The 23,879-nt window shown below is 39.8% G+C and overlaps 1 protein-coding gene across 1 annotated transcript in view; it reads left to right on the top strand.

The window, feature by feature from the left end:
• Nucleotides 1-23,603, top strand: part of LOC139736815 (uncharacterized) — a 118,028-nt gene extending 94,425 nt beyond the window's left edge. Inside the window, exons 6-14 of the mRNA XM_071647478.1 lie at nt 5,694-5,954; nt 10,184-10,274; nt 11,188-11,309; nt 11,858-12,014; nt 15,771-15,826; nt 16,421-16,485; nt 17,564-17,701; nt 19,113-19,189; nt 20,147-23,603. Coding sequence (XP_071503579.1) covers nt 5,694-5,954; nt 10,184-10,274; nt 11,188-11,309; nt 11,858-12,014; nt 15,771-15,826; nt 16,421-16,485; nt 17,564-17,701; nt 19,113-19,189; nt 20,147-20,162 — 983 coding nt within the window. The 3' untranslated portion in view covers nt 20,163-23,603. The remainder of the gene's footprint in view (nt 1-5,693; nt 5,955-10,183; nt 10,275-11,187; nt 11,310-11,857; nt 12,015-15,770; nt 15,827-16,420; nt 16,486-17,563; nt 17,702-19,112; nt 19,190-20,146) is intronic.
• Nucleotides 23,604-23,879: the final 276 nt, after the last annotated feature.

Genomic DNA, 23,879 nt, shown 5'->3' with positions numbered 1-23,879 from the left:
TAAGAGGGTCACCCTGCAGGCAAAAACAATCCAATTTCAGGCAAAGTACTGATTCGATTCTAATGAGTCTCAGTGCTTCCCTTTCTTTGTTATGATAGACCAAACACTTGCTGTTTTGTTTTTTCTTTTTGCTCATTCCACATTCCTGTTAATGAATGCTGTCTTGTTAATGATGCATGTTTTTGACAATTAAGCTGCTATTGTTAGGAGCTGGAAAAGTCTTTTCTGGAAGTGGCAGTGACGTCTGATCAGTGACGCATTCTAGATTTGTTCCATGTGGGACTGCCCTTGATTTTGTGATGTTTGTGCTGCTGATATTAAAACCAGATTTCATGTGGTAAGGCATTGGTCAGTGAAACGACAAGATCTCTTAGAGGTTGCTTGACCCCTGTTCAATGAAAAGAATGTATAATGGTATGTCTTTAGAGGTTTCTTGACCCCTGTTCAATGAAAAGACTTTTAAAGGTACCCCTTTTAATAGAGGTTTGTTGACCTCTTTTATGTATTGTGAAATAAAAAGAAATGGTTTGCAGAGTTTTTGTGTTCAGGGTCAGTAGCACCCTTCTAAAATTGTAAATAATTCAGTTATCCCTGTTGCTGCCATGATAGTTTTCTGAATGAAGTATCACAAGCCTGCCATGCAGTGTGTACTGAATTTCATCTGCACACACTGTACGTGACTGTGTACTCCATGTAAAGAAGAGCTTGCTTCCAAGTAATTAGCACTGGCAACTTGTACGATTCAGGCTGTCAAATAGTACGCTTGTAGCTTTGCTTGAATTTTTTGTAACTTCACCGTCTACCAAAGGTATCTTTGACATGGATGCCACTTTAAAACCTAGATATATATCATATACAAACTTTCTATCAGAATACATCACTCATGTGGATGGATTCAGTGTTGTATATTGAATTGATGACTTTGACTGTAATTTGTCTTTAATCCAAGCTTTTCCATCAGCATTCAGTTATTCATCTATAAAACCTGACCTAGTTTCAAATTATAAATATGAAACCCTCTGAGTTACATGTACTGTATAAGCTGTTATTTTTGTGAGGATTTAATTTTCGCGAATATCGCAAATTACAGTTGGATCGCTAATTTAACAACACGAGAAAATGTCTCTATGCGCCCTGTTAATAGTACATTAACGTAAGCGTCGGCGTCGATTGGCGAAAACAACATCTCGCGAAAATGTCTATAGCCTCGTCATTCGCAAAAATATCTGTACACGAAAATAACAGCGTATACAGTACATTAGCAATGTACCTCAGTCCAAGAGGAAGGCTATGGTAACCTAATAAGGATTGAATAAAGAGGGATTAGGTAAAGCTCTATACCATATATTTAGCAAGTCTAATTTTTCACGAATCGGGACTTCCGGACAATTTCGCGGATGGTTAAATTTGCGACTGTGGAGCACAGTACTGAACAGAGAAATGTAGGGCCTACGCATGCACGTTACATTCATGTTGAGAGCAGAGTTAATATTTTCGCTTGTTTTTGAATTCGCGAATAGCACCTGGCTCGTGAAATTTGTGAAAATAAAAACCTTGCGAAATATTTGGCGTACATACAGTACAGTGTAGTTACCACTCATCTATAGATGTCACGTGCCAAAGTGAGATCTGCAGCATGTATACAATCAGCAAGCAAAGTACAGTAAGGTTTGAAAGGGACAGCAGACTGTTTGTTTTTCCATGTCGTTGTTTGTTTTGGGGTGTTTTTTTTTTTTTTTTGGGGGGGGGGGGTTGTTGATGTGTGTGAATCCCTCAAAGATGTCTGCCTAAGGGCAGCTTCTACCTTTGCTGAGAGGACTAGACAAAGTTTACACTGACACCTGTACCGTAATGCGGAGTTTGCGTGGTGAGGCATTAATACACAGACTGCAATGGCAGCAGAGTGTGATTTTTTTTTTTTCCAGCCATGGCCCGTGGGGACCAGATCCAAGAATTCATTGAGCGTTTCTTGAGGCTGCTCCAGGGGTACGCCGAGTGGATCTGGCTAGGTAATATTTCAGCCAGCAGCGATGGCTTGATTTCATTTGATAGGATATGATATGATTTGATTTGGGGATGAAATGGATGGGTAACAATAGATTTTGTCCCATTCTGTTGTCACTGACAATTCTCAGGAATCATCCCCAATATACCAACACGATTGTATATCCCCCCATCCCGAGGAAATGAAATTGTGGAGGTGTAGCATAGCTTTGCCCCTTTTATTCACACCATATCATCTCACGGAAGTACAGATGTATCTACTTTTTGAAGGATCTGACAGATTGAGGGATGAGACAGTTTGAGTTTTAGAAATGCGCACTGTGAAGAGCTGAAACATCTCCCACATGACCATCTTCAATAAAACACAGATCCCATTTCTAAACATTTCATTTACATCCATCCTGCCATCTCCACTTCACAAATCCATCTTCAAAGAAGTTTCATATGTGACCCGCTACAACAAAAGGATCCGAAAGTCGGGGGAGGACGGTCTCCAGAAAATGACATGACATGATTCCCTTACTCTTCCACTTTAATTTCATATATAACACGACTCATAAAAATTCTCGGTGGTGGAGATATAGATGATTTTATCAGCGCATGTTGAGTGGTTTATTGAATTAGCATTTCGAGAAAACCGCCTTCAAAGTTTTTCTTCCGACAATTTTTACATGGGTGTATGCAAGGGGGGGTCGGGAGGGTCGTACGACCCCCCCCCCCCCCAAATTTTCAAAAGGTCCACTTTTTGTAAAAGACATTTTTGTTTATTGAGGGCTTTTTACTCTATATAGGCCTACAACAGGAAAAAAAAGTAACCAGGTGGTGCCAGCAAATTGTCAAAAACCTCGTAAATTTCATAACTTAGTTTTAATATGCCATAATTTACCTTATTTCTAAGCTGCACAGCCATGCCGAAAAAGTCACTTTTGTATGCACCAAATTGCCCCATTTTAAGATATAAAATTCAAAAACTCCCTACCGTGGAAGGGGGGACACCCCCCTCCCACACCCTCCCCCCGCTCGGTCGCTCCGCTCCCTCGCAAAGGTAAAGGTCCAAAAATTTGGGTTACGACCCCCCCAGAAAAAATCCTGGATACACCCCTGTTTTACCTCTTGACAATAGAAGGTATGCTCCTGGCAACCTCTGTGATGTTCATTCAAGCTTAGCGCTAGCGGTCTACGCATGACCAATCAGTAACCATGATGCCTCGCACTGACCAATAAGATCACTCCCTCATTGCTAGGGGCGGAGTCTGTCTGTGGCACTAAATCCAAGTATTCAGATACGTTTCTGTTCCGTTGAAAGTCGGAGAATTATGACCCAGAAAATTGCTAATTTCTTGCCTTTCCTTTGATCATTTAGGTTCGAAATTTCGGCAGATGATAGACGATACATTAGACTACAAAATTATGCCGAAAACAGAAATCCGATGGTTTTGACCGATTTTGATGATCTGACTTCAAACTTGATTTTCTCAGCTCAGCCATCAGCGACTTTAGGATCGTTTTGTTGTGGCGGGTCACATATAGTGTCATATCTGATTTTGTACATACATGTGTTCATGGACTTTACACACACATGTAGCGTGAAAGAAACAAAATATTATCTTGGACATGCAAGGATAGGAAGATGAAAAAAATGAAGACAATTTTAACAGAATGAGTCTGTGAGTCTAAGTTTATTCCTCCTGATCCATCATCCCTCATATCACATCATAGTTTCTTCTTCTCTATGTCTCTCTATTTGTTTTCTCCTCCCCCATCCCTCCCCCCCCCCCCCATCCTACAAAAGTCCCCATATCTGCGGCAGCCGTAGTTGTTTTCGCAAAGATAGCTCAGGCAGCCAGCATGGGCGGAGTGCAAACACAGGAGTGTGCTCCTGACGGTAAGGGGCTCTCGCTTCTAATCATTGCCTGATGGAATATGAGGGGCTGATTATCCTCATGAATATTTTGTGTGTGTTTTGACTAGGGCATCACCTCCGCAAACCTCGCAGACCAGATCCCTGAGAAGGGCTCTGGTGATGCAGCCAGACCTTAAAGGGAGGGAGACGCATTCCTAGTCGGAAAATCAAACCACAAAGAGAGGGGTTGTAGGTGGCATGCACATCACTATGTTGCACAGCTCAATTCATAGCCATTTCTACTTGATTCACAAACTTCATGTATTCGTGTTGTAGATTTTTGCCTGCGTGTACATGTACAACTTTCCCAGAAGCGATTGTCTCGTCCCAAGAGCTAAACCTCACCTGCAACGGATATCCAGGAGTTGAATGCTCAGCTCGCTGACAGGAAGCTGTCGTGTCGACGCCGTTAAACTTGATTCTTGAATTCCTTTTGTGTTCCCCTCAGGTGTCCGTATCAGTTGCAATGAATCCATCGCAATGACTAGTCAGAGTAGAATGCAGTTTGCATTCCGTCTCCACAGATGCCCATACCACAGTTTGAATAGAGCAGGAAAGCATTAGATGCCAAATGATATCTTTTTATTATCATGATTTCTCTGTTTCTTTTTATACATCAACAGGAAATTGTCCATGTGCTATTGAGGAATCTGCCATTCAATGATAGTTTCCTGCTCGCAGAAAACCTGTAGAAGCTGCTCTTTTCTTCTTCTTTTTTTTTTTCCTTTTGTGCAAAATATAATGTTATACCAGTACTCACTGATGATGAATATCAGCAAACTGTGATTATGATGACATTTACCCATGTGTGACTTTGCAAATATGCAGCTGTCATTTTAAATGTAGGCCTATGTAATCTCTTTTCTTCTTCTTCTTCTTCTTCTTCTTCTTCTTCTTCTTCTTCTTCTTCTTCTTCTTCTTCTTCTTCTTCTTACTATTATTATCATTATTGTTATTATTATCATTTGTCACCTGGCCCTGCTCTGAATAAAGTTTGTATCTCCATTAAAAATACGGATTTTTTTTTCCAATTTTCTTGCTATGTTGGTATTGCACACCATTTGGAAGTATTTTCCTCTAACCACATTGCCTGCCATCTTGTTTTACAGAAAAATGATTATTTCAATGGTAATGATGATAGTAACAGTGATAATTATGATGATAATGTCATTGAAACTGTCCAACATCCAAAGCGTATGTTTTGAGAAACAAAGGACCAATTCCTAGGTTTAGTAATTTCCTTCTTCATTATTAGCAACCAGGATGTGTTATTGATGTTAAACTTGGCATCCTTTTTCTGAAGCAGGCATACACACAAGGTTACATCTCCGCTCCTGGCCGATCAGATGTAATCTCATATGTATGTCTGCTTCAGAAACAGATCTAGAGTTTAACATTATTATCACCTCACCTTATAAGTGATAATGTTAAATAAAACTAACAATAACACGAGTTATTAATATCGATAATAGAAATAGTGCTGATGATAATCATAATAGTAATAATGTCATCATTATGAATTATGATGAAAATCATGATAATGATTTAGAAGATAATTATTATTGTCATCTTAGCTATTTCTTATTTATTTCTGGAAATCCTCATCTATCTTCACACCTCTTCATTGTGGTATGTACCATGTTTTTTCTTTCATATTTTCTTTCCATACTACCCCTTTCTATCTCTGTATTGAAACCGTTTCTCAATCCTGTCAAACGATGCTTCTACTTCATTCTACCATCTCATCATCATCTTTCTTTTCTCTTCCTTGTTTGCTTGATCTCAGGAGGAGCCGGCGATGCTGCCTCGGCCGCGCCCGTTGTCACGCAAGCCGAAGTCAACGACCCCACCCCCGACCCAGCTGGGACGGGTGGACAGCCCATCGTCTCAGAGGGCGTGGCCTCTGCGCAGGATGGGGATGGGGGGGCAAGGGGGACACCATCGAAGCTCCGCGGGGCAGTTGCCCTCCCGATCATCTCGCCCAAGGGGAAGACGTCACCAGCCTTGCCCATGAAAAAGGGCAAGCCGGTGTTCAGAACGCCGCAGGGCAAGTACAAATTTGTCTGCATTTCTATTCAACAGTGCTTTGTTACCTCCGCTAAGGAAGGAGGAGGTTTAGTGATCATCGGCGTTGGTTTGTCTGTTTGCAAAATAACTCAAAAAGTTGTGCATGCATTAAAATGAAACTTGCATAAAAGGTCAATATTGACATAAGGAACATCTCTTTCAATTTTGGTAGTGATCCAGGAATTTTTATAGATTTGAAGGATTTTTCATTTTTTGGCATATACAGTGTAAGGTCAACGACCTTGGGGTTCAAGCTGTGCGTACTGGAGGTTTACATACGCGCACTATAAAGTGCGTGCTCTGCTCGGGCAAGGCGCCGTGCAATGCTGCAAACAAAAGGCTTCTATTTTGGGAAATTATATGTGTGTGAGGGTAGAAATGAGTTGCTGGCTTGGCGGAGGTCTGTGCTCTCCGAGTGCTTTTCTAGCTTGTTTGTTGTTGGTTTTTTTGCTTTTTTTTTTCAGGGATAATATTGCATCTTGGTTGAAGATAGTATTCAATTTTTTTAAGATGTTGAAAAGTAGTCTAATTAGGGGAGAAACAAATTAAGGCATTTTGAGAAGTATTGTCATTACGGCCATTCTCATTTGGAAATTTTGCAAAGTGCAACTTTACAAAATTACAACTTCCTTTGACGCTGCGACGAAACTTCACAAAATTACGCACGTAGGGAATATCTAGCCAAATTTTGCAACAAACTGCTCATGTGCGATTGATGATCCCAGCATGCAGTTCCATCTGCCCAGGTTTGACTTCGTTCGAATCTCTTCAGTTCCATGGATTTGTTTTCACATCCTGCATTCCAATACATCGTACCTCTACTCTACGCACACTCTTCCTGTAACTCATTTTTGTTACAACTCTGTTTGGTCGGGAACATGGAAAGGTTAGGCAAATCTTTGTTGTTTCATATACGAGATCATCAAATTCCACTGTAAACGTGCAGAGAATGGATGGTGAATCAGATTTTTTTTTAAACATATTTGATTTGCGGCAAACAGAGGTTACAACACTCGTATTGACACTGCTGTTGCTCTTCCCAAACAGCACAGTACACAGGTGTCCCACAATTGGTGTGCTCAGAACGCTGGTGTAGTTTGTTGGTTTGTGTCGTTCCAGATTTTCTCCCCCCCCCCCCCCCTTGTACTTTTGTATAATGGTGACAGGGGATGAGATGATAATGTTTGTTGTGATGGGATGACTGGTAATGGACAGATTTCTCAAGTGGGATGAGGGGATAATGGGTCGTTATTAGATAGGGTTGACATAAGAGTTGGTGAGAAATGGCGGCAGTGAAGGGGAGGGGATAAAATGGGATAAGTTATTGGTGAAATTTCATTAGAGAAGGCGAGATGATTATGCGATTTGATTACTTGATGATTTTATGTAATCTGTCTTGTGTGAATTGAGACCTGAGTATATGATGATGATGATATTATACGAGGGAGAGTAGAATATCTAAGGCCCACTGTAGAAGGAATTTGGGAAATAGACCCTGCCCTGGGAAAGGGCTTCTTTGTCGACCCTGAGCGGAACTTGCAAATTGAAGACTTCCAGTGGTGTGGTGCAAAAGTGGGCAGGGAAGAGGGGGTAGAACCAAGTGGCACGCGCCAAGCACTGTGGGATTCAAGTCTCTTTTTAAAGAGTGCATTTCAGCTCCACTTACTGCATATCCGCCGTGAGGCAGCTGTCTGTTCGGCTAGAAATTGAGGTATTTTTAGCTGATTTAGGCAGCGTGACTGCCAAATTAGGAACGGCAGCGCTATCCCCCCAGAGTGAAGTAGGGGGAAGTGTCGGAAGATGTGCTACGCTAATTTGATGCACGGTTACAAAGTTTCCCTGCCTCCGAATTTCCTCTCAAAGAGGGCACGAAAAACAGACCCCCGGAGGAATCTCACGTAGAATGGTGACAAGTTAATCCTTTCCCAATGTCAAGAATGCCAGGGCTTAAAAGTTGTTGCTGAGTGGAGTTTATTTTCTGCTCAAACTTTCCCCATTTATTTACATCTGTCCTTGTTATAACTGCCAATTAAAAAAAAAAAAGCCTCAAGACCCTTATGCTGCATTTACACTATTTTCCCTGCAGCCGTGTCAGCCCCATTTGCTTCAAACGTAGTGCGTCGTGCCTAGATGAGACGTTCCCCTGTTTTACCCCCTTCATATTCTACAAGTCTTGTTTGTTCCAGTCCTTGCCCCGGTGAACATATAGCTATCAGTGAGCTATAATTTAAGCAGTTTTGTCGTTTGATGCTGTATCAGTATACCATATCCTGCCATTTAATCTTAAGATAATTGCCAGAAAAAAAAAAAAAAAAATCTCGTACATTCCTGTATGATTATTGTGCTTGATATCAGGCGCAAAGTGAATGACACTTTCCAAAACAAAAAGCTCCACAAGACATCTCACTATCAATCAATATTTCCAATGTGAAGAAGGAGTTCAGTGTCAGTTGAAGTATAGAAGGGGTGAAATAAATGCAACCATTAGAAAATGGAAGGAGCTATTAATATAGGCTGTTTTGATGTTGCGTGAGAGCAGTGAATCCAAATGCTGTGGCAGCCTACATGGATAGGTCATACGGTTGTAGCTAGAATATGCCATAGGGATCAGTCACCATCCTTTCCTTTGCTTCTGATAATTTCTTGGCACAATCTCCTAACTCGCCTTGGCAGAGACAACAAGATACATGAACGGTATTGGGTCTCTCGGTTTCACGTTGTAGAGTTTTGATGCGTCCTGACTAGATTATAATTGTAACAGAAACTGCAAAGATGTTTCTTTTGAGGTGTTTAGACTTTGTTAGTAATGGTGATTATCCTTGTTTACTCTGTTTAGTATGTATTCATAATTTTTTTTCTCTCTCTTTTTGTTTCTGAGCAGTCGGGGGGGGGGGGGGGGGGGGGGCTAGGAGGATACTGTGAGAGTTTGAACCTTTGTAGGATTATATGTACTTCCTGCTAGACTAATGTTAGTAAACTTCATAAGTCATAGTGATGATTTTGCAGTAAAGATTACCCTCAAATACTGTATTCTTTGTTTGGTTGTTTTTTCATTCATATTGGTGCTACATTGGAAGAGCACAACATTATTTGTGAAATATCCACTTAGCAGAATATCTGTAATGTGTGTAATTATGTGAAGTTCAATGTATAAGGTACATTGTACATGCAGTTAGATGGACAGATAGAAAATTAGTTATAAATCTGTGTATGGTACAGATTTAGGTACAACAATGTAGATAGATCCACCAAAGGGGCAGAGAGAGAGAGAGAGAGAGAGAGAGAGTGAGAGAGAGTGAATGTATTACGGACTATTGAAAACTGATGAAAAGTGTGCTTTTGTAACTTGATTTTGACCAAGGTTATAACTTTAAGCATAGGATTGTACAATAGTACATGGTTAGATGTGTATGTCATTTCTACATCATCGCAATGCTATGATGGAAAACTCTCCTAATTCTTTACTTTGCTGAGTCAGGAGGCGAAAAGCTGAGTCCACTCGGTTTTGACAGCTGCTGTTTTTCCTTTCTTTAACAAGAGAATTGAAGTTGACATTGGGGCTGTGCTCTCTGAGTCTTGTCTTTTCACACAGAGCATTTGCACTGGCCCGCAGTGTTTTAACTTTATAATGATTCTGTTTTTCCCAACCACCCAACTGCATACATGTGCGAACTACAATGTACATTTGTATGATGCATTTAAAAAAAAAAAAAAAAATGAATCCAATGGTAGAATTTCTTAATAGATCATCAATAGTGACAGGAGAGTTGTGTGCTTTGATGAACCATGTTTTCAGTGGAAATGGAACAAAGTCTTGAAATGAAATGGTGTCTTTCACCCTTTCCGATACCACTGTTACTCTTCCTTTAGACACATATGATCTTAAAATGTATCTTACCTGTCTTTGTGTGTAAACGGGTGTGAGTACATCTCAGTGGTTCTGTAGTAGACATTTTGTGAATGCAGTATTTTGCAAATTACAAATTATAAGACAATTCACAAGTCACAGAATTCGCAATTAAGAATTACACTGACAGAATTAGAAAGCAGCATTATCAAAGATGGTGAAATCTATAAATTTGAGTAATGGTATTCATGGTTCGTGTAAACATATTTTTACTAGCCATCTCATTTGTTTTTGTATTTTTCTTATTTTCAAAACATATGGGTTGATATTCTGGTCTGTGATTTCATTTTCGTAATATTCAGATGCCAAACCCCCTGGGACGCCCCCTGGTGGCAGGGTAAAGGTAGCCGAGAAACCTGAGATTGTGGCTCCAAAGAGGCTCAACTTTGATAGGTAAGAGATACGTCACCAAGAGTAACACCATGTAGATATTGCTTTGTCTTATCTGCATTTTAGGGCAAGGACCTTTTCTGTAGTACTTGTCTATCCAGGAATATTACTTGTCCCTGGCTAGTAGGCAAGACTAATGTTATGGACGAGGTTCCAATGACGTCCCTGACCCATGTTGTGGGGCACTACGTATGTGGGTTATGCAGGTACAAGTTTAAGGGTTTCACGTCCCATCGCGAGCAAGTCAAGAATTATTCATCAGGCCAGCCAGGTACAATGTGATGGGTACAGTAGAGCCAGCTAGTGGCTAGGCGCTTACACACGTGGTTTGGTTTACCCCTCAGGTAGCACATTTTGTGATATCGTAACCCTAGCATATGAATCAAGTTTATTGTGGTGGCGTGAAAGTAAAGATATTTAATATTAAAATCCACTGACACTCTGAATTATTGTTAGAAAGCAGATCGGAGGGGTGTTTCACAAAGTGCGACTGGTGATCAGTTCTTGTGTGCTATACATCAGAATCTCAATAATTCAGCACAAGAACTGATCACCAGTCGCACTTAAGTCCTTCTTAACTTTAAGAACAGCTTTGTGAAACACCCCCCAGGTAAACTCAACACACTGGGGAATAATGTTATTCATAAACAAGTCATGGGGTCATTCATTTGTTACATTACATTCAGAAAACAAAAAATCTTCACATTCTTGTACAATTTCGTAATGTCTAGAATGCACAGTCTATAGCCAATTTTTTATGTTCTTTATTTTGATTTTCATTTTGATGGTAATCATTGCATGCACAGACACATTCAGGAATGAGATTAGAAAGAGTGAAGTTTCTTTCACATCTCGAAATTCATTTCTTTTTTATGTTTGCATGGCTGTCTTTTTTTCCCTCTTCACAATCCTTCAGTGGGTCAGACACCATTCCTTCCCCGTCCCAGTGCAACGGAGACGTCTCCCACGACAGCAGCAGCGACTACGACAACGCTCCCGGTAACAGCGATGAAAGTGATGATGAGGCGGAGTACTGCAGTGAGTATATTTGATACCTGTGGAAAGAGAGGGAGAAATAACCTGGTGATAGCTAGAACAATGGACAGATTGATAGATAGAAAGATTGATAGAAATATAGATGAAACTGTTGAAAGATAAGATTATTAAATCTGATAATAGTTTGTATTCATTAATCTTGCAAATCATACAGGACAAAATCTATGTGCATGTATTATATTCTTCTGTGTTGCAACAGGAAGATAGCCTATTGATAGAAAGTTGATATATTGATAGATAATGGGCAAATACAATGTAGATGAATAGAAAGATACTGGTATTAACAAAGATGGAAAGATGAAAATGGGCCTGATAGATTTGGCACTCGCTGAAATTATGTAATGTGGCATGAAGATGAGAGACTTGTATGTACAGTTTTCTTTGCATTTAATGTGTGCATTATGAAACCTGTTGAAGACTAATCCTCAGTATACTCGGGCAAAATCAGTTCAGCCACAGTGGGCTAAGATTATCTCAAGATGCCCACGGCCAGAATTATCTTTATCTCTTTCCTCGTTTTTGCTTTGCAGCTTCCTTAGCAGCCAAGGTGCGTAGGAACAATTCCCTGGCCATCAAGCTGAGTAACAGGCCGAGCAGGAAGGTCCTGGAGGAGCGCAACATCATCCCTAACAAGACCGACGACGACAAGAAGATCGACCGTGACAAAGTTGGTGCTGCCCTCGTTAGGTGAGCTACGAATCATCGGATCCTCACCTACCAAGCCAAACGATATTAGAGCACCAACATATTAGACGGGTGGGGGGGGGGAGGGGGATGGCAAATAAATGTTCACATTAACCCGCTGAAGACTAGTCCCAAGTATACTTAGGCAGGTGTCAGGGAAATGTGTGTTATAGCAAAAGCAGCCCGTCCTCAACAGGTTAAAGGCCCATCCTCAACAAGTTAAAGACCCATCCTCAACAGGTTAAAGGCCCATCCTCAACAAGTTAAAGGCCCATCCTCAATAGGTTAAAGGCCCGGCCTCAACAAGTTAAAGGCCCGGCCTGGTAGCACAGGGATCCCATGGAGTGAAAGGCTTGCCCAGCCCTTGATATAAGATGTTAAAGAGTCCTCATTACAGATTGTTTACAGCATTATCACTGATCTCTATGTAAGTACAGAGTGACACTGATGAAGAATCTCAATTGAATGGAGTTGACCATCATTGATGAGCTTATGCTTTGATGTACATTCACTGATGTGTGTAATTCATGGTGTTCAAATGTACCCAGGTAGGCAGTGATTGAAGATCGATTCAATCGGGCCACCCAGGAATCCCCATGCTACCGGGTCTCTGACCATGAGATATCACTCGAGAGATCATTATTTTATTTCGGAAGTCTCGAAAGAAACTGTGATGCATAAATGAGTAATAATAGGAGGGCCCACACGTGTGATCCAGCAATGAATTTGCATTCCTTCCAACCAACTGGAGTATCTCCTGTTCTCATTTGGCGGATTTGTACTTCCCCTCTCAAAATCCTTTGCTTTCATTGGTCAACTGGAACTCTGGGGACTGTTTTAGAGAGGCTGTTTCTTCTGTCCCGATACCTAATTAAAGTAGTCCTGCTTATATTTGGGAAATGGCAACATGACAGCCCAAGACTGCCAAATATTCACTCCCTGGAACGAAGTTCAAAGCTATTTCACTAAACTTTATGATATCTTATGCATGTACCTGTATACTCAGTACATCAGGCCATATTTTTTTCTGTCTATGAAATATGTTTGGTTTTTTTTCCTTTTCATTATTATCAATGTTCCTCAGAAGTCATATTCTTTTAATCATTTTATTATCATATTATTGAATCATAGTATTATCAGGGCCCCATTTTTCTCTCTCTTCTTTTCATTAAAACAACAACAACATGTTATCATCATTATTTTGTTTTTATTATCATTATTGTTCTTGCTGTTTTATAAACATGTATGTATCCTTTAATGGAAGAATGAAAACAGTAAATTAATGAATTATTAATGATATTTGGAGTATACTAACTATGTACACGTTAATAATAATTGATTAATTAGTTGTGAAGATGCATTGAGTCATTTTACTACTCTCAATGTTCATAGTCACATAGCTGAATGCATTCCCCCCAAAGTACTCTGTTGGATGTCAAAGAATAATACTGTGCTATTTCACGTACATCATCTCTACAAGCTCTGCAGTACAAAATTGTATGTCTCCCCTTGCTGTGCTACAACATACAAATTATACTGTAGTCTCTTCTAACTCTCATAATCCATGCATGTCTGTTTATTGACGGTTGCTATGACAACTGAGAGCTCACGTAGCAACAGCAGACATGCAAAGTGGTGTTCAAATATTGAAAGGTCTCTATTATGTATCAAGCAGTGATGAAAATAGCTTGTTACTTGATCCGAAGGAGGAAGAGATATATCCATACCTCTGAAGACATTGTCTAGTAAACTACATATAACTTCTTGTGTCGTGCTAAGACACAACCAAGCAAACGCAAGTGGTGGAAACTCCATAATGTTGAACTATTAAAATAAAGAAAGTAAACCACTTCAGATGATAAATGCGACACTGGAATTGTTTTCCCCAATCCGTCAAGGAGGAAGCGAAAGTATCGAAGGCATGTTTCGCCTTGCAGTAGGTTAGACTGAAGAAGGGAAGGGCAGGCGAGGTTGATGTAGGATTTTGGGTTGTTTGACCATGGCTTTGCCCTTCATTGCTTGTTTACGATCTGATGATGATCGGTATTGATTCATCGAATCATGCGTGGGATTGGTACTGCGCGGCTTTCTCTCAATGTGGCTATGAGAAATTGATTCGTCTATTCAAGACACGGTGCGGACCACACTAAAAGCCATTTCCCTCTGACCTAGTAATAAAGAATGTCAGATGCCAGTATAGAAAAAAACAAAAAAAAACAGGCAGTATGAGACAAAGTTCAAGGAAAGAGCAGTTAGTGATGTAAGGAGAATTGACATGAAGAATACAGATCGCATGGAATTGACAGTGACATTCATTGGTCAAACAATAGCACTGTGGCATCTAGAGTATCAGACTTTTCGTATGACACGGCTTTTCCTTCTTCATCTTTTTTTTCCAAAGAACTGGGTTGAGTCTTTCATTTTCTTGGATTCACCACCACTGTATTTTGTCGAGCTCAAATAACCTCCACAAAAATCATGACAGTATCTGAGTGTCCATGTTTCACTTTCTTTTATCATGAGACCTAGGCTCCTCAAAGAAAGAGTATTAACCCCTTGTAGACTACTGCATACGCCATATATTTCGCGAGTCTAAATTTTCGGGAATCAGGAATTCCCGACGATTTCGCAAGTGGTTAAATTCGCGATTGTGGAGTTCTGTACTGAACAGAGAAATGTACACATGTACGTCACATTCACATTGGGATCAGAGTCAATATTTTCGCGTGTCTTTAATTTCGCGAATAGCACCTGACTCGCAAAATTCGTGAAAATGAAAACCCTGCGAAATATTCGGCGTATACAGTAGTCCCGAGTATCCTCGGGCAGGCGTTTGTGGGAAATGCATGTTATAGCAAAATTAGTCCATCCCCAATGGGTTAAATTAGTTTACAAAGCCATACATGTATGTGATGACCTTGCAACCTGAATGTCTATCGCCACCCCTACAGTCAGACTTATCCAGTGTTTGGCACTAAAGGTAATCCTTTGGGTGCTTTGAGTGCAGATTGGTGGAGAAAATTCCCATAGCATTGTACACACTGCCCAAAGTCCCTGGCACAGTAAGGGTTAATGATCTCTGCCCTGGATGATGTCAAAGGTCAGGACAGCTTTGTTTTGTGTGCATTGTAACCATGGCAGTTGAAACAAAAAGTGACATGCACTGAATGAAAGAGATTAGGAAACTGTGTATTAAAGACATGATTACAGACATGCGACCAAGATGATTGTCTTTTGTGACACCGAAAAGTTCATAGTATTTAGTAAATTTGCAAGCATTTACAGAGGTGCAAAATCTATCACCAATTGTCCAATAACACACTATATTTCACTGACCAGGGTTCCGTTTCATGAATGTCTTATGAAAGACTTTTCCCTCATACAATTGTGTGAGACTTCATGAAATGGTTTTTAATACTTCTCTTTGACAGTCTCTCATAGCTACGTATGAGCAACTTTGGCCATTCTGAGATTTATGTAAAGATTTTATGTGATGATTTTAATGAAGTGGACCCCTAGGCTCTAGCAGGTCATTATCTTAGGCCTCTGCTCTTGCACACTAAGGATGCGAGAGGCACTTACAACACATCTCTGTACTTTTAGAATCATTTCTTTGTGAAACCCTCCTTTTTGTCTTAAAGCGGGAAGAGCTTCGCGGGTGAAGAAAATGATTTCATTACCCGAGGGCAGTCAGTTTGACCATCTCTTACTGATTGGCTGACTTTTTTTTTTTGGTTGATTTCTTTCTCATCTTTTCAGGCGACTGAGTCAGAGACCCACCCAAGAAGAGCTCGAACAAAGAAATATCTACCGAGGTAGGTGAAGTCTTGTAGGCATGCAGTGCTTTGCACACACTCTCCACTCTGCCTCAAACCAAATGAATAATGAAAGCATACTGCAAGATAGATGTATCTTTTTCTCCTTTGACCTACAGAGGACAGCAGACTAGAAAGGTTTCCCAAGTCAGGAATAGAGTGTGAATGATGAATAAGTAGACCTGCTAATAAGCACTTGTTTTCATGTTTTTTGATGATATTTTTTTCCACCCACAAAACTGGAAAAAAAAATAGTATTGAACTGATGTGATCTTCTCTTTATAATTGGTTGAGCGTGTGAGGGGGGCATTATACCCCCTCCCCCATCAAATTTTTGTTGCTACTTCCTAATGCCTTAATATTTAAAAATGAAATTCCATGACTATTTTCTGTGATCCTTCCCGCATGTTTTGATACCAGATTTATGGTAATCTACAGTACCAGTGTCAGATTAAGTTTAATAACCGAACATATGTCGCTGAAATTTCTCTATTTCTACAAATGACTGTGTATAAAACCTATGGACAAAATAAAAACTTGCCCCTGGAGTATTAAGGTTAATCATGCAATGTTTTAATCTTCTGTTCACCACAGATCAGTCCCAGATTGAGGCTGCCAAACAGGAGAAGGAGGAGAAAAAGAAGACTCTCATAAGAAAGGTAAAATATCATTCTCTCTCTCTCAATAAAAAAGCAAAAAGTTACGACTATTTCCGTCCCCATTTCTCCTGTCTCCACTAGTGCAACTTCAACTTCCAGCTCACTGCTGCCCCTCAGTTGTCACTATTTGCCTTCCTTACATTCTCCCTACAGATGTCACTTGAACTTTCCTCCACTCTCTTCTATCTAGGCTCTTCTTCTGCCAAGCAACAGTCCCTCCTAGGACCACTTTACATGCACATGGTGTCACCGCAAACCTTTTTCCCTCGAAGCAAGAGATGTTTTCAAGTTCATGATCATTTTGTTGTTAATGTTTCAAAGCCATAGGTACATGTAGATGTAGTTGTGATTGCACAACTTGATTCTACCTCAGAATATTCGGGCGACATACTTTAGTCTTCCAAGAATGTTGGAGTATTTCATTTGAATTAAAGAAGAATATTACTATTGTAGGGGATGAATGGTGTATTACTTGTGTATGTATGGAAGAAAGGAAATATGAATATGACCCTACTTAATTCAGGAAATACACCTGTATGACTTTTTGTTTTGCACAAATGGGAATATGTCAAATATTTGAGAATAAGCAGATTTTATGTTTTCTCTTCATCTCCAGAGTATTATGTAGTGAACAGAACATGTGCGCTTCGTCTAGTTTGCCAAAGTTATTCAGTTTATATCCAAGCTAAAACAAGCCAAAGCTACATACTGCACACGGCTGCATGTAATATTACCGCCACTTACCCCCAAGATGATAGTGCTGTCCAAAGTAATCTTATGATTAAGAAAAAAAGGTCTCAGTATAGTCAATGTAGTTTTGATTTACCCCGTTGAAGACTAGTCCCGTGTATACTCAGGCAGGTGGCTATGGGAAATGTGTGTTATAGCAAAATCAGAAAAGAGGACAAGGGGGACATTGTCATAATATGTTAACTATGTACCCAAGAGGCTCGTGATCAAGTTGCCAATTGTTTTTTCACTTGGAAACTGTTTCAACGTTAAAAGTTAAAAAAAAAAAAAAACTTAGTCATTTCTTTTCTTCTCAGTCATTTTAATCTGAAATTTTCCCCCTTGACAGCTGAGCCTGAGACCCACGGTGGAGGAGCTGAGGAAACGAAATATCATCAACTTCAACGAATACGTGGAGGTTATAGAAGCTGTAGACTACGATAGAAGAGCCGACAAGCCTTGGACGAGACTAACACCTCAGGACAAGGTGAGAGAATCACACTCCCCTCTTGGTTATGAGCCTTTCTGACAATCCCTTTTTGAATCCCGACTACTTCATTTCTTCGTGAAGATAACATGAATATTGTATGCTGAAAACTCGGAATCTGTGCTTGTCTTCTCTGATCTTTTCAAAGTAAAATTTTAAAGGGATGGCACAGTTTTGGGGGGCTTCAGGTTTCCAACACGTTTTTTGATGATGAATTTTTTAGAAAATGACAAACCTGTTACAAAATGTGAAAGAGTATATAATTTTCAAAGGAATTCAAAGTTTATTTGATGAAAATTTGCTTTGAAATGGCTGAAATAACCCAGACAAAGTGGTCCTAGTAAAAGGTATTACCCACCTTTTAATAGGATTGCTTTGTTTTACTTTGTTTTTGGATATCTCAGTTATTTCAAAACCAATTCTCATTATTAGTAAACTTTGAATTTCTCTTAGAATTGTATGCTCTTTAACATTTTATAAAGTGGTTTCTATCTACACCGTGTATCTCGCAAAAAAATTAAAAGCTGAATCCTCACGTCAACCAATACGGTACCATCCCTTTCAAACGTTACAGAAAGTGATTTCTAAGTATCTCGCCAAAAGTTAAAAGCCAAATCATCACCTCAACCAATACCATACCATCCCTTTGATTACTTGTTCACTTTGCACTGAGGCATGATGGCAGTCCACACCTAGCCTTTTGACAAGACCTTGTGGCTGAGGAATGAGACTAACTCGCCACACCGATCATTGTGAGAAACGGGTGACCACGAGACCCTTGCAAAGCCATGAGGCCTTTTGAAGCCTGGGTTTTTGTTTAGTTTTTGTTTTTTTTCCTCCTGCTTCGCCAACATATGCGATACATTAATTATTTGTGTTTTAATGAGTCAATCCGCAGTTGATATGCTAAAGAAATCACATGTCAACGCTGGAAGCGCAGGCAGTGCAGGTTGGAGGGATTAGCAAGCTGCTGATATGCATACTAATGCATATTGATTATATGCTGACGTCATAGCGAGCAGTGCGGTCACTGATTGGTCACTGATTGGACCAGTCCTTTAGCAGAATCGGCGAGAAACAACGTTCAAAATAAGAATTCATTTCGGGTTCCTGAAGGCCTTGTGGCTGTGCCACTTGGTCACATGGTCCCTTGCAGTTAGTCTTTTTCCGAGCCTCAGCCATGAGGCCTTGTCAAAAGGTTAGCCCACACTCAGTTCATTTGTATTTCAAAGTGAGTTTCAGTTTCCTCCACTGCCAGGGGACTTGAACCAGGGACCTTGTGACTTAGTATCTGTGGTCCAATCCACTGAACCACCACAGTGCCTCTCCATGTAAAGCAATGCCCTTCTCTCTGTCATCAAGTTAATATCTGACTTTCATTGTACTTCTTCTGTTTTCTCCGCACATCAAGGCATCCATCCGCAAAGAGCTGAACGACTTTAAGAGCACAGAAATGAACGTACATGAAGACAGTAAAAGATTCACAAGGTGAGAATTTTTCTCTTTTTTTTTTTTTTTGGGGGGGGGGGGGGGGGGGTGGGAAGGAGATTTAGCTTTTCATTTGCTCAGAGGAGATCATTTTAACAGGGCTAAGTCCGACCGTGTTTTTACCAGGGGGTCAATTTACCCCCTACCCCCCCCCCCCCCCCCCCACAAGATCTCGGAGACCACTGTCCAATTCACACCAAAAAAAAAATCAAGGTGTGACAAAATCACACCTTGAAGGTATATTGAAGTTTTAGTGAAGGATTCATGTTTTCTTTAGAATGATCAAATGTTAAATAAGCAAATTATGCACATGTGGGTTACAGCAGTATGTTAATTTTGGCTGTTTTATCATTTTTCAAAGGAAAACATAGTTAAAATGTTTCATGATCACTCAAAATGAATGACTTCCCTTTTTAACATTTAAAATTTTGTGTGTGTATTTTTTTGACAATGACATTTGAAAGGATAACCACAAAGACGATGCAAATAATACTATTTTATTGCGGAAATGGATTGTTTTTCTCAAAATGTTAATTCTATTACATCTCCATCCCATAATACCTATATGGAAAAAAGAAATAAGGGGACGACTTTTGATCCTTAGTCGTCATCTTACATTGTAATGCGCATTCCAGTCTCCAAAAATTTGGTACCAAAAGTTGTGCAAGACCCCAAAGACAAAAATCATGAAAGGATAAGATTCATATGCGCCGTGGTTCTGGAGAAGTTGCAAAATTACAACAGGGGGAAGGAGGGTCAAATTAATAATAATGTCTTCTGTATCCAGGGTAACCTCTTCAGCGTTGCCATTGCTCTACCAGAGGGCCCGGCCTGCCATCATTATTATCCTAGCATTGCCATATGCCTGTTCATACACCTGGGTCGAGAGGGGCACTGAGAAAGAGATTTGTAACCTTTGGTAAATTTTTTTTTCTTCTTCTTCTTCTTTTTCAACAGGTTTCACAGACCTTAGCACCGCTGGGAAAACCTTGTATGGATAAAGATTTCACAAAGAAAGAAAAAAAATAGACTATGTCACACAGTTCCTGGTTAATCCTACATAGATGGAAAAACACTCGCGCCAAATATGGACGTAATGAGAAATGTTTGAGGATAGGCTGCTTTTGGAACAAAGGCTCGTCTTGTTGGAGTGCCTGGATTTTGCCCATGGACAACGCGAACGAAACTTTGAGGCGAGGCACAAGCGTACCACAGTGGACAAAATTTGAGGATCATCGCACAGCAACCTATCAATTTGCAGCACGAAGGATTGGATCTCTCGCGCCATCCGCAACCTTTTGTGTGAATATTTCTGACACGTCTAACACGTGTGTAGTGCTTGTGATTGCGTGGGTGCATGTAGTGCACATGTTTTTGAGTGTGTGGTTGTGAATGTGGGCGTGTCTGTCCGATCGATGACTGTTTCTTATCATGTAGGACATATTGTGAGTGACGAACATAAGTTGAGCAGCCGACAGCTTTGTATGGAACACAACCGGCAAAGGAACCATGTGAACAAACCCAGCTTACTTGTGTGTGTGTGTGTGTGTGTGTGTGTTTTTAGCATTTTTTTTTTCTTTGCGTGGATTGTTGTAAACTGTATGAGAGCACCAGTAAGCAAACTGTATCAAGTTTTATAAGACTTTAATCAAGACGAATCTGAACTTTGCCTGAACTTTTCCATCAAATCGTAGCTGGCTGTGGCTGTTTTGTAATGCTTGTATATTTCAGGAGATTATTCAGATATGATGATGTTGTTGTTGACTGCAAAACAAAACAACAGTCACCGTAAGGCAAGCTGTAGCCTCAGGTAAAGCAGTAAAGAGTTATTCACATTTAATGCAGTGCATGACATGTAATAAAACTTGTTGAAATGCTGAGCATAAGAAGAGCGTTGAGTTGCCCGTACCACCGCCCTGAGATATTGTAACTTCACATGTTTGTTTATTTTTGCCATCGACAGTGCTTTGCGTTTGGCTCAGCTGTGCAAAGTCTTTTTGATTTTGATTTTATGTGGACAAAAACAAAGCTTGTGATATTATGTAAGCCTTTGCAACAATGATAGAAACATGCACTGAACAAAATAATCTCCAAGGTATGCTAGGTGGCCCAGACTAAGTTTTCACTCTATACAGAGAGTGTCTGGGGTACAAATATGTAGCGTAGAGTTACAATATATCAAATGATTTTTTTTTTTAAGACTTAAAATTTGGTATTATGATGAAGGTTGTTAGCCAGTTATGACAAATATCGTACAGGAGCTGCTTGCGTGTCAAAAAAACCTTCAATCTTATTTTCATTTTCAAAAAGAAGGGGATATATTCACATCAATGCCTGAAACCAACCCGCAGGAATGTGAACGCATCTGTATATCTGCAGAGCTCTGTGCATGGTGCATCCAGGAAAAATCTCTGCTGCAAATTAAAGTAGAAACCAAAGAAAAGTTTTCATTATTACTTGATAAAGATCATACGAAAGCAAAAGTAAGTATGTCACGAAGGACTGAATATCTTTTATCCACCTGACCACTTACAAATTACCTTCTGTTTTTGTTTTTGTTTATTCTCATTCTAAAACTCAGAAGTAAGTTGTTTTTAGAAGTTTGCAGATAGTGGGACGGTGTATACGCAGAATCACATGGACACAACAAGCAATCAGAGCTGGCACATTATGCTGTAAATACATGTTTTGAGTACTGGTCCTTTGAATAGACCATTGTGAAACACTGTGTTGTCGGTGCTCACAGAATATGAAGATGAGGAATTGATAAGAACAAATGTACCTACAACCAAGAATGATAAAGCAGGGTTTCTATTTTTCGCAGAATTTGTACATTTCATACTGTGATTCTGCTCTCTCTTTTTCCCTTTTGTTCGCTTGTTTGTTTTTTTAATTGTAACAGAGGTTACTGCTTCAACGTTTTCTTTCAAAACAACATAGTCTTCCCCCATCCAATGTCCAAAAAATTTTTACACAGGGCCATACTTCAGGTAACTTTTTGATCTGGTATGCTTCAGGTAACTTTTTTTTTTATCTAGTACCAGCTTATTCTCTTAGCGCACGATATTACATGGTAGTGTCATTTTGTTTTGTGCTTATTCATCTCGGCAAAGTTTTATGAATTTGGTCAAAGTTACTGCGTGCCCACGCGGGCGCATCAGGGATAGCTGTTTGGATCAATCACCTCTAATGAATATTGACCCCAATCTATGAAAAGAATGCATGCGTGGATATTTTGGGAAGTCCTCTTCAGAGGATCCTCTTCAAGTCGATGTTTGCCACCATCAAGAGGTGGCCATGATGCATTGTATTGTAAAAAAAAAAAAAAATAGAAATAAGAAATAAATTAGCAGACCAAATAAATCCCGTATTGACGGAGAAAAGATCAGAGCAAAACTCTGAGACAGTGCGGGAAGGTTTGCTGCCTTTGATTAGTGTCAAAGCTTCTATTTGCCTGCAGCAGCATATTTCTTGGATGAGTTCAGTCCTCCTTTATAGCCAGGAATCACAGAATGCATCCAAAGAACTTAACCCCTTGAGCACCGGAACCAGGTGCACCGTGTATCAGTTGTTTTGAGTATCACAGCATCTTGGAATTTAGCAGGTTAAGATTTTTCAAATGTTCTTTGCTTCCTCTTTTTGCATGAGAGTAGAGTATCTTAAATGAAGTGAGGCGCAGACACCAAACGATGTCCTCCTGGTAGTAGGAGACTAATGAACTCCTAGAGCCATTTGATGATTGTTACTTTCCTCATCAATAATGCTGCGCTGCTACCAGTATTGTCAATGAATAGGTTAGGGGTCACTTGGTATCCTGCAAATTATTTTTGCTCGATTCAGTGGAGACCATTGCTCTAATTAAACCAAAGTCAGCTCAGTCAGCTATTAACTCAGCTTTAGGAAGATGTAGCAAATGTCCGCTTTAAATGAAAAAGAACATAATGGTTGGAATATTATGCGGGTTGATGTCAAAACATAATTTCATTAACGAGAACAAAAACATGTCCAAGTAGCAGCAGCTTGTCTTATATAACCTTTACTATTTTTTTATTTGTAGAATAGAGTTTTTGTTGTATAGTTCGGGTGAAAGTTCGTTGATTCTCTCAAGGATTCTATGTCACTGGATTGGCCTTATGTGTATATTTAGTCTGCAATTTGCTGAAATTTTGCTTCTGACCCCAGCTGGCAACGCGGAGTTTGGGTTTGAAAGCATTCAAGAAAAAGCCGACCCCTCCTTTTCTTGCCTTTCGTTGTGCACCATATTTTGTGTCAAATTACGTGCTGAATGCAATCCTATCTTGAGTGATCATGGTATGACCTTAATGTTAGTGATTTGAAAACAAAATTAGCAAAACATGCATTAGTGATCTTTTCTTTGTTCCCAATGTTGCATGATTTAATGGCAACACATGTTTTATATACAATGTACTCCCGAAACAATCATATGCTATTACTCTTACACATCGATCCCAGTTCAGAAGTTCAACACAGGTACATGTATGTTGCAAGGAACGGTAGAATCTTTCAGTTAGTGGTGTAGCAGATAGTTGGAAAAGTAAATGTATTGGTAACTTGCTTGCTTTTGAAACTCGTAATCATTTTGCAGCCATAGGTGTCTGTAGATACACATCAGTGAGGGTTTTTTTTTTCTGATTAACTTCGGGTTGTAAACGGTTTTTGTCATTTTGTT

The sequence above is a fragment of the Diadema antillarum genome, unplaced genomic scaffold (genome assembly GCF_040938485.1).
Source record: "Diadema antillarum isolate AM-2024a unplaced genomic scaffold, OU_Dant_1.0 seq00000663_RagTag, whole genome shotgun sequence".
Classification (NCBI taxonomy): Eukaryota; Metazoa; Echinodermata; class Echinoidea; order Diadematoida; family Diadematidae; genus Diadema; species Diadema antillarum.
Note: the sequence above shows the minus strand (reverse complement) of the source record. Positions and strands in the feature narration are given on the sequence as shown.